At 35.7% G+C, this 10,895-nt stretch overlaps 3 protein-coding genes across 5 annotated transcripts; 1 reads left to right on the top strand and 2 right to left on the bottom strand.

Moving 5' to 3' along the window:
• Window positions 1-450: 450 nt before the first annotated feature.
• Window positions 451-876, bottom strand: LOC142541320 (uncharacterized). Its single transcript, XM_075647874.1, has one exon. It carries the CDS (start codon window positions 874-876, stop codon window positions 451-453), a length of 426 nt encoding a protein of 141 aa, XP_075503989.1.
• Window positions 877-2,052: 1,176 nt separating this feature from the next.
• LOC142542305 (pachytene checkpoint protein 2 homolog) lies at window positions 2,053-8,348 on the top strand. Of its 3 annotated transcripts, none has more exons than XM_075648878.1 (14): window positions 2,053-2,319; window positions 2,435-2,498; window positions 2,660-2,766; window positions 2,945-3,012; window positions 3,408-3,511; window positions 3,609-3,713; window positions 4,188-4,277; window positions 4,386-4,410; window positions 5,158-5,227; window positions 5,313-5,383; window positions 5,474-5,564; window positions 6,408-6,541; window positions 7,383-7,511; window positions 7,951-8,348. In XM_075648878.1, exons 1-14 carry the CDS (start codon window positions 2,157-2,159, stop codon window positions 8,089-8,091), a joined length of 1,362 nt encoding a protein of 453 aa, XP_075504993.1. In that variant the 5' UTR covers window positions 2,053-2,156; the 3' UTR covers window positions 8,092-8,348. The 3 variants fall into 3 exon arrangements, with proteins under 3 accessions (XP_075504993.1, XP_075504992.1, XP_075504994.1); XM_075648877.1 differs by having other exon boundaries at window positions 4,386-4,461; XM_075648879.1 differs by lacking the exons at window positions 7,383-7,511; window positions 7,951-8,348 and adding an exon at window positions 6,793-7,376 and having other exon boundaries at window positions 4,386-4,461.
• Window positions 7,729-10,424, bottom strand: LOC142542304 (pentatricopeptide repeat-containing protein At3g48250, chloroplastic). Its single transcript, XM_075648876.1, has one exon. The coding sequence runs from the start codon at window positions 10,324-10,326 to the stop codon at window positions 8,464-8,466; it is 1,863 nt and encodes a 620-aa protein (XP_075504991.1). The 5' UTR covers window positions 10,327-10,424; the 3' UTR covers window positions 7,729-8,463.
• Between the last annotated feature and the right edge of the window lie 471 nt (window positions 10,425-10,895).

Raw genomic sequence — 10,895 nt, 5'->3', positions numbered from 1 at the left:
TTGATATTCATGCACATGAATAACTTGAATTACATTGCAAGTCATTAACATCGATCCAACACTGCGAGATACCGAAGTTCGACTATATATTCAACTGATAAGGTGACTAATAAAATCAGTTAATTATTTTTTTAAAACTCCCCATATCCATATAATGCAGCGAGCATGGTTTTAAGTTTTGTCAAATTTTGGCTGGAAGAAGTATCCTCCCATCAAACCCATAAGCTTGAATCGATGACCAAAGAAAGCGATAACATGCATATTTATGCAATGAGACAGCTATGAAAAACATGGAGTAACCAGACTTCGGAACCATGAAGATTACATGATCAATCCCTTCTTTTTCCAACACAATAGCACGAAATTTCTTCACTTTTACCAGAAGAAGGATCAGTCAAAAAAGGGCCTTTAATTTGCTTCTGAAACCGGCAATACAAGGATAAAACAAGACTACCTTCTTGACGAAAAACCAACTTCATTGAATCTCCTCGAAGATATCTGGAACAAATTCCTCAGGCTATTCTTGCTCTCATTCCGCCTCTTGACCAGAACCCGCTTCACCCTGTTCGACTCCGAAAACGGATCATCCATATTCAACAAGCATCTCTCCAACTTCTTGGATACATTCACGATCTCATAAGAGTCCCAGAGCGACTTAGCGAAATCCCATTTCTTCACACCTGCAGGCACCAACACTTGTTCCCGCAACGCCTCGATCTTGAACCGGGTCGGTTTCGACCGGAAGCACAGCCTGTGAGCGTCGAACTCAGAAGTGAATTCGATCATAGAGCTGCTGGAGTGGCCATGCCAGGCCTGTGCCACGGCCTTGATGATATCGGCGTAGTTTTCTTGTTCATGGATCTTGCTTTTCTTCATGGTCTTTTGGATCTCGTGAGTGGGATGTTTATGGATCCATGCTAATGTGTTGGGATAAATCTGAGCCTCATTTATGAGTTTTTGGCTGCAATTATCTTGTTGCCATTAAAGATGAGGAAATTTGGGGAGATGGGATGTATGGCGTCTAAGTTGTCTTTTTCTTGAGTTGAATTAATAATGGAACTTACGTAGAGACCAAATGAAATTATAAATCGGTTCACAACTTTGTTAGGAAATAAAGATATTTTAGGTGGAATTCCATTATTATAATTTTTAAAAATGGAATGCATCCGACTTCAAATCGTTTCAATTCAAGTAAAGTAATATTTTTCTTGTTTGTTTGCTTATATTTGGTTAAAATCTAACTCTATTTTACTACTTATCTCAATAATGATAATTTTTTTAATAAAAAAGATGCAATTTCAACCAAATAAGCCACAAAGCGCAAATTGGATCTTCGTTGAGCTAAGATTTGTTTGAGAGCATCGAAATGTAGAGAAAAGATTTAGAAGGAAAAAGTTAAAAAATAGTTTTTTTTTGGGAGTTTTTTAAAGTAATGGAAGGATAGTGCACGGAGATTTCCACCCAAAAGTGGGAAGAAATGGGAGTATAAAACTCCTAAAGGAAATTTTTTTTTTAAATCTCAACTCTACCAAAAAAAAAAGCATAATTTCTATATATATTTTTTCTATTTCCTCTTATATTTTCTATCTGTTTCTTCACAAATTTTTTTAAAAATCCCTCTTATATGAAATTTGTGAGACAAATTTTCGATTCGACCCATAAAAAATATTTTTTTAATGTCAAATTATTATTCTTCTCTTCAAAAATCTCATTTTTTTGTTAATGATATATATATACTGATTTGAATGAAAAATATTAATTTTTCTTATAAATATAGATTGAATCGACACGTCTCACGAATATTAATACGTGAGACTGATGCACAAGAAATCTTCCTTTTTTTTCCTTTCCAACTTTCAAACTCATTCCGAAAGTTCAATAAATACGGCAAGATGGATTGAATTTTGTTTAAAATTTCATTTTCTTCCTACTTAAATATAAATGAATGTATCAAAAAATATAAATATAAATATAAATATTGTTTTTTTTTTAAAATATAAATATAAATAGAAAATGTATACAAATATGAGGGAGGCCTTCTAAAATAATGCTCTCTCCCGCGCTCGGTTTCAATTTCAAGTTAAACACCCAATTCACGGAATCAATTTGTGTTTCACAAATCAGATCTTCACCTTCAATTTCTCTGATTTCTTGCTATGACAGCAGCTGAAACGAGTGTTCCCATGGATATCACCATGCAGAACCCCGCCCAATGTGGCGTTCTCGAACAAGACGCCGCCGTTACTGAGCCACCAGTTGCATCATCTGCTCGGCCTCCTGATCCGCCGATATTCAACGAAGATAAAGTCCTTGTTTCAGGTGCAAGCTAAAACGGCGTAAATTCGCAAAATATGCTAAGTTTGTTTAATATTTGAATCCAACTGTGGAATTTATTTTTCCAGATTAACCTAATATTTTTGAATTGCTGTCATAGTTGAAGTTTTATTGAAACCTTCCAGTACAGCTCGGTTTGATGATGTTAGGTCAACAGTCGAAAGGTAAAACTTCGGTGGTATTTAACTTTCTCATTTAGACATTTGTAATTTTTCTGTGTGAATAATGTAGGTCGAGACTTTTCTTACCTCATTCTGTCTTTATTTTTCTTATTTTTGTTGGATTTTTTTTTAAAAATCTTTAATCTTGGGTTTCTTGTGTGTAGTATGCTCGAAAAGAGAAGCATGAGCTATGCTGATGGTCCAATCCCGGTTCCAGTGGATAATTCATTTCTTGTAGATAATGTTCAAAGGATATGTATATGTGATTCAGGTATAGCGGATTATTTTCTTAAATAATTTTTATTGGTTCAAATTTGGTTTTTTTAGAAAGAGATCTGGAAATGAAAGGAGGGTTTCCACACTTCTTTCATTGTTATTTGCATTAAAATACTTGAAAATTAAGATGCAGCTATAAACTCTGATTCCTTTTCTCGTTTTGTTGTTTATAGACATGTGGGTCGAAAAGAACGATATTCTACTCTTTTGGCAAGTCAGACCGGTCATCCATGTTTTTCAGGTCAGTTTTATGATTGTAGCTAATTGTTAGCACAATTGCTGATTTTATCTCTTGATGGTAAGTATTTTATTGAGGCCTTGAAAAATGAATCCTCGTCCTCGTACCAAGTCCATTTATATCAGCAAACACAATTTACCAATCCTTTCTATATTAGGCATGATTTGTTTATAAGTATCTGTAGGAACATCGTTAGTTTGATGACTAGTTATCTTGGACCTGGATTGCATGAAGTGGACTGTAAACACCTTATATAGTCATTTTAAAGCAAGAATCGTGGACAAAAAGGACTGTTTCCAGAAATAATTTTCAACCACTTGACCTTTTGCCATTGGTACGGGTCAAATTCGACTTTTTTTTCAACAATTTCTGCAGTTGTCTAATTTTTGCAATTTCAGCTCAGTGAGGAAGGGCCTTGCGAGGAATTAAATAATGATGGCCAACATACTAGTTTTAATGAATGGATTCTTCCCGCAAATGAATTTGATGGTCTGTGGGAAAGGTTTGTTGGGCAGTACCTCATTTTAGGTTGACAAATGTAGAACCTTGATGTCATGTTTATTATCATTATTATAGTTATCATTATTTTATTTTTGCAGCTTAATTTATGAATCTGGCCTGAAGCAAAGGTTACTACGATATGCAGCGAGTGCATTGCTTTTTACTGAAAAGGGTGTGAATCCTTTTCTTGTGTCATGGAACCGGTGAGAGTCATTGGTTTTAGAAATATTTAACTACTGGTTTGAAATAGTACCATAAAAATTTCATCTTTATGGTCAGAGTTCAAAGTCCAGAATATGCATGAAAAAATCTGTTCTTTTGTTTAGTTTAGCATTTGGTTCAAAACACAAATAATTTAGGATCAGAAAATGGCCATGTTTCTTGCATATTATTTCTTAATTCTTTAGATCAGATATAATTCAGAAATCAGACATTGCACCTTTCTTTTGAGTTATGATGGGAAATGGGTTGGAAAGCGGGTTGCTTTGCTGCTATAATGGGTTGGAAAGCGCTTTAATGCATGGCAGAAGTAGATATTATGATTTATGCATCCGTAGGTGTTTAATGTCTTACTTAAAAAGGCTGTGTTTGTTAGAGTAAATTTGTCTGACTAAATTCTACAGAATTCTATAAGAATATTCCAGACAATTGCTGATCCTTTTTCAATGGTTATGCAGCATTGTTCTTCTTCATGGACCTCCAGGTACGGGGAAGACATCTCTGTGTAAAGCATTGGCACAAAAACTCTCCATACGCTTAAGCTCCAGGTATGATTAAAAACTGTTTTGTATGTGTACCAGTCATTTAATATTTAGTCCATTATTCAGTTGCATTTCATCATTTCGGTTCAGCATTTGATATTGTTTAAAAATCAGATACCCACAGTGCCAGTTGATCGAGGTTAATGCACATTCCTTGTTCAGTAAATGGTTTTCTGAAAGTGGCAAGCTGGTATGTCCACTGTCCTTTACATTCAATTTAACTTTTTTTCTTACTAGATTTCCTCACCCAAGGTTAGATTTTAGCTGTGTTGGAATTGATATAATTAGAAATTCGGGGATTTAGCTTCTAAAATGGCCATCTAAGAGTAGATTCGAAAATTAATGTACTCCTGTCCCCGAGGGCCTGAATGTACAGGATTAGAGATTGTTGATCTGAATATGGACAGAAATGACCTCAAACAGAGGACATCAACTAGAAGATAGATGGAAGTCTACAATTTCTCATGACAATGAAAAGCATGAGTCTGAGTTGTTTCCAGGGATACAAGGGATCATGTTATTATAATATCCTGATCCAGATAACAATAATTTTGAGAAAATAGCATTCCGTGTGCACAAATTCTTCAGCTTAAATTATTTACTACTCAATGAAACCAACTTGCACGAAATCTTCCTTAACTATAAGCTGCCATCATTGAATTGGTGCCTTTCAATACTTCGAATTTCAATTATCAAAATTAAGTATGATGAGTTGTACCGTATTCTTTTACACAGTTAAGGCTAATAACACAGCATACCATATTATGTTTAAATTTGTGTTGAAGTTGCATGTTTATCAACTTCAACTGTGATGGGGGATACCACATGTTTCAGTTTTCCCAGTCCTTACTGTTGATTGTTTGTTGTTACATCATTGTGATTTCAGGTTGCAAAACTTTTCTCTAAGATTCAAGAAATGGTTGAAGAAGAAAACAATCTCGTATTTGTCTTGATTGGTAAGAAATTTTGATGGTATATTAATAATTGTCCTGGCCTAATTACCTTAAAGTGTGCCTTAATTTTTTTGAATGAAATACCTAGATGAAGTTGAAAGTTTAGCTGCTGCTAGGAAGGCTGCTTTGTCTGGATCTGAACCTTCTGATTCCATTCGGGTACATTTCTCACGCCGTAAGAATATCCTCAAGTAACCGAGTGTGCATGTGAACCATTTATACCTTGAAATACTTAATGTTGTCTCCCAGGTTGTCAACGCTCTCCTGACCCAGATGGACAAGTTGAAGTCCTCACCCAATGTGATAATTCTAACTACCTCAAATATAACTGCTGCTATAGGTAAGGTTATATTGCGTGTATGCGTGTATCAGATGTTTGTATGACACATTATCATATTGCCTGCTTCATTTACCAAGCGTCATGGTCTTTATGCATTCAATTTCTTCAATGCACAGTATCATACATAATGTCAGTTCGACCTCATTGAATTGATGAATTTCAGCCGGTAATTGATGCACATCATTCTCCTTCAGGGAGTTGATTATTGGCCTTTGTTTTGCATGGGAACTGACAAAGTTTGTTCATTAAAAATTGAAAATAAAAGAAACTTTAGTATAGTTACAAGACAGATGGAATCATCAGATCCCTACAGAAGACAATCACGGGTCAATATTTCGGGTGATGAGACAAGTATTAAATTATTCATCATAAAGCTGTCCTTTGTTAAGAAAATGACACCACGGTAATGCAACTATGTTTTGCCTTTCCAAGTTTGATGCAAGTACGGAAACAGTTAAACGTTAGACTCTCCATCATAAGACCACCTGAACTGAAGCTTTCGGTGGCTCACGTTTATACGAGAATCTAAGTTTTCAAAGAAGGAATTGAGATTGCTGCAATTGTTGGCTAAATTCTCTTTTCTTTTCCTCATATTTTCTACATTGAAGTTCATCCATGTGGTTTTCCTTAATTTTTGCACCCACTCAACTTCATCACTCAAGCTTCTACAATCCTTAAATGTTATGTTTTTCTTGATTAAAAAACCCATCTGACAAATGCTGAAGTTGAAGTCATACGCAAATATGTTAATTTCTTTTTTTTGTTTGTTTGCTGAAACACATTATGTAAGTTCGGAAAACCCATGTGCCAAGTGCTTGAACTTCTATCATTTTGTGGCTGCAGATATCGCTTTCGTGGATCGAGCTGATATAAAGGCATATGTGGGACCTCCAACTCTCCAAGCACGCTTTGAAATTTTAAGATCTTGCTTGCTTGAACTTATGCGGACTGGAATATTATCAGATTCCCAGGTCCAGGTACATATTCTCAAGGATGAGTTATAGGCTTCTTAAATCTTGATTAATTGACATTGCTGTAAATGTTGAAAGAGATTCGTATATCTTCCGGCTAGTGCTTAATACACTAACTTGAAAAATGAGGTGAAATGGGATTTTTATAATATCATTATATATACTATATTGTAAAAATTATTTACCCGCTATTTTTCGATTCGTTTATATGTAACATATACTACAAAACGAACGAAAATGATTTGTAATGTTTGTAGGTATACCTAAACGTGTATGGCAGAGCGGCCCATTCGGTAAATTCAACTGACACTAGCCCAGCTCGGCCCATGATTTTGGTCATTTCGTTTTACTTGATTTCCACCTCTCTCAACTTTGACGTTGGAGAAGAACAATGACAAAATATTGAAATAGACAAATGTTTTTTTAGCTCGTAGTATATTTGAATATATTAAAATAAAGGTTATTCACCCTTGATCTGAAGTTTTTTTTATGTCTAATTTTGAGTACTCAGTGTTCTTAATTTGTTCAGCTGAGGCGTGTTTTATTGTACTATAATATCGATCACGGGATTTTTTCATTCAGAATTGCCAAATTACCATGCTTCAATGGGTGGATTACTGTTTCGATGATTTGGAAATGTGGAATATTTATATTTTTGCACGGCAATTTAAGGGAAATCTTATGTAGTTGATGGCAGAAAGAAAACCATTCGACTCAACGCTACGGGGTTGGGGATAACAGTCTTTGGAATGAACTAAACTATGTTGATACTTGGTGTATTAGTTGGAATAGACTGACTAGTTGCTGCAGTTCTGCTAATCTTTTAGTAAGAGTGGTATTCATGCAGGATGGTGATCTCCTTCTTCAGAGTTTTACTAGTCTTCGAGAGCAGCTAAATTCGACAACAGGAGCAACGGAGTCCGCAGCCCCATTAAATTTGTCTAAACAATTGCTTGAAGTTGCAGAAGCATGCAAGGTAACTTCATTTACTTATTTTGTACATTCATCAAAGTCTCAGTATCAGATTTTCCCACCTAAAACTTGGGAGTGTGTCTATTTTGTCTGCGACTAGAAATTAAAATTGCCGGAAATTTTGAATTTTATGATTTCGAGCAAAAGGTTCTCATTCTCTTCATCTTCCCTGCGTGGATTTGAAGCATAGTTGTGAACAATCATGGAAACAAAAGAAATGCTAAACTACAAGTCCCAAGGTTATTTTTTTTCCCTGAAATGTCATTAAAATTTAATCATCCAAAATTTAAGCGAAAACCAAACCTTTCATCATAGTTCTGTCCATACAGTAAGAGCGTCCCATACGTGGAATAAATTTCAAGCAAAAATCTTTCTCAGATTTCAGCTCCTCCCAAGTCCACCGTTAGGGGATACATTTGGTAGTTATATATTTCAATCTGCAGGGTTTAAGTGGAAGAACACTCAGAAAACTTCCATTTTTGGCACACGCGGCCCTTGCAAATCCTTTTACCTGTGGACCAGACATATTCTTGCGGAAGATGATAGAAACAGCAAAACGAGAATGTTCTGAGAGGCCGGACTGACTGAATTACCATTATTTTTCGCAACACCACCACTTTCAACATCAAGGTTCTCTTTCAAATATGTCAGGACCATGTTTCAGAAACTGAACAAATGAAAGCTACACAGAAAGCTGCCATTAAGGGTCGCTCGACCCATCAGTTATATGCCCATCAATTTCCAGTAAAGGGTTACAGAGATGGAGTATTAATCCATTATTTGTATCAGACAAATTAGCTCAATTGCCAAATTTCAGCAGAAACACTTGAACGTGGTTATATTTGCTGGAGTTTCTACAAAAACATAATTGTTTTATCAATAATTTGGGGGTTTAACTGTTTTTTTATCTTACCATTTATATTTCGCTTCCAGAGAAATACCAGCATTTCTACACATTAAGTCGCAGAACCAAAAAGACTGCTTACTTCTGGATGTTTACGAATATGATGTGGACACTTAAATAGCAAATCTTTAGCCTCAGAATGTCTGTCTTCATCAAAGAAGGACTTGAAAACATGTTGATACGCAGAAACAGATGGATACTCTTTCACACTCAAGGTCTTCAAGAATTCGTGAGCATCTTCCACCGACCCAAACTTTGAAATATATTTGACAAAGGGTTCGGAAAAAGGTGGGTACTTCTGTTTCTTCATCATATGTAGAAGCTCAAGAGCCTCCTCAAATTTCCTCCCTCCAAGTAGCTTTTGGATCAGGTTCTTATAAGTAGCTTGCCAAGGCCGTGACCTAGCTTTTTTCACCAATTCAAGTAGCAATGTATGTGCACCTATTGCTCTGTCCTGACTCAAGAACCCATTAACCAACACATCTACGAGGTCAGCATCAGCATCAAATCCCTTCTCCATCATCTTTGCAAAGCAAAGGATTGCCTCATCAACCTCGTTAGCCACACAATGCCCTTTTATCAATATGGTCCAAGTCTTGATATCAGGACTACAGCCTCGTTTTTCCATCTCAGTTAGGACGATAGATGCTTCATCACACCTCCTTGCTTTACAAAGTCCAAACACCAATTGACTATATGTGATATTATCTGGATCATAACCAGCGCTCTTCATAGTTTGAACAATTTTTTCCGCTTCATCAAACTTCCCCAAGCTCGTGAGAGACCTATGAATTCCATCATAAACACTCTTAGACATCAAATATCCAGCTGCCTCGAATTTGTTCACTACTTTAAACACCAAATCAAGATCTGGACTAGAATGTGTGGCAATGGCTCGTAAAAGCATATCACATTCCTTGCAAGATGGCTTAAACGGGCTATCCATCATATGCTCGTAGAGTCTCACTGCATCCTTCAACATTTTATTCTTCTGAAGCTGCCTCGTAATCTTTATATACGAGTCAAGATCCATCTCAAAACCAGCACTTTTCATCTCCTCCATGACACTCCAAAACTCTGTGATCGACTCTACCCAACATAGAACCCTCAAGGTTCCATTGTAAGTAACACTGTTGTGCTTGAAACCCAAACTCTTTTCCACCCACTTGAAAAATCTGTGAGCTTTCAAAAGATACCCTTTCCCTCTAAGCTCCTTCAACACCCTCAACACGAAATTATCCGAAACCACGAATTTCATCTCCTCCAACTTCCTCTCAACCCGTTCGCCCCATTCCAAACTTTTAATGATCTCAACCACCTCATTCACAACTTCCCCCATGGCGTTCTCTCTAAGTAACCTTTGATAAAAATGTCTTAATGCTGTGGCCTCGTTTTCCATCTTAGAACCACGAAAAGTTGAAAAAATCGTCTTGTAAGTTTCTTCATCAAGATAATACCCCTTTTCTTTCATTTCCTTTATCGTGACCCAAAATTCCTTCAAGAAATCCTTTCTTGTGTATATTCTCAACATCAAACTATAAATAGAAGAGCTAGGCTCAAACCCATCTTCGTTAACATATTTGAAGAACCTTGAAGCTTTTTCCGGGTTTTTGCTCAATTTCTTCAAGATAAACACAACATTTTCATGGGTTAGAGCCAAATTTGAATCTTGCATCTCTTTATCTAAATTCTTACTCCAATCTTCGGACGAGAAAAGGGAGAAAACTGATTCCGGACTCGATGAAAAGAAGAGAATTTGCTCATGAGTTCTGCTTTCTAAAGACTGAATCTTTGCGAAAAGAAAAGGTGTAAATTGATAAAAGGGGTTGACTAGTCTGGGAATTGATTGAGATATAGATAGTTGAATCGAAGAGAGAGAGTGAGCGAATCGGAGTGTTCTATTCATATGATTCATGGCTGCTCGCACTTTTGATTCTCCCACGAACAGAGGTTTTCCAAGAGTTTTAAAGAGGCGGATTGGCCCAGACCTAAACGTAGTATCGTTTGGGGGGTTGAATCATTAGAACTAGACATTAGATACAACTTTTAAATTTATCTATTAATTCATCGTGGGTTTTTTTTTTCCCAAATTAAAACCCAAAATATCGAATATTTCGAATAAATGTAATTTGAAATGAACACAAATTTTATGCTGTTTGTTTGTTTTTGTTTAGGATAACCTTTAATATACAGTATTTGTGCGTAATTTATTGAATTCGATTAATTTGGAGAATAAAATCAATCGGTATATTGTTGATAATTCATCAATTCAAATCAAAATAAAACATCTAAATGGGATCTCTGTGTAATTCTTATCTGCGTAGTAATAAGTCCTTTTTTATTAAGTTTCCTCACACTTCCAAATTTAATATGATTCAAACCATAGTCCTACAATCTAATTAAGCGGTCACATACACAACTTTGTGAAAGATGTGCTGTATAATTTTTGAAAAAAAAGATACATTTTTAAGCACAATTATCCTG

This window comes from Primulina tabacum, chromosome 4 (genome assembly GCF_025594145.1).
Source record: "Primulina tabacum isolate GXHZ01 chromosome 4, ASM2559414v2, whole genome shotgun sequence".
In the NCBI taxonomy this organism is placed as follows: domain Eukaryota; kingdom Viridiplantae; phylum Streptophyta; class Magnoliopsida; order Lamiales; family Gesneriaceae; genus Primulina; species Primulina tabacum.
The sequence above is the reverse complement of the archived record's forward strand: the minus strand, read 5'-3'. Positions and strand labels throughout refer to the sequence as shown.

Bases quoted from the DNA above. Each gene is read 5' to 3' on its own strand.
- LOC142541320 (XM_075647874.1), bottom strand. From the start codon at position 876: ATGAAGAAAAGCAAGATCCATGAACAAGAAAACTACGCCGATATCATC.
- LOC142542305 (XM_075648877.1), top strand. From the start codon at position 2,157: ATGACAGCAGCTGAAACGAGTGTTCCCATGGATATCACCATGCAGAAC. The intron at 3,714-4,187 runs GTGAGAGTCATT...ATGGTTATGCAG, and splicing joins TTTCTTGTGTCATGGAACCG to CATTGTTCTTCTTCATGGAC. The intron at 6,542-7,382 runs GTACATATTCTC...GTATTCATGCAG, and splicing joins TATCAGATTCCCAGGTCCAG to GATGGTGATCTCCTTCTTCA.
- LOC142542304 (XM_075648876.1), bottom strand. From the start codon at position 10,326: ATGAATCATATGAATAGAACACTCCGATTCGCTCACTCTCTCTCTTCG.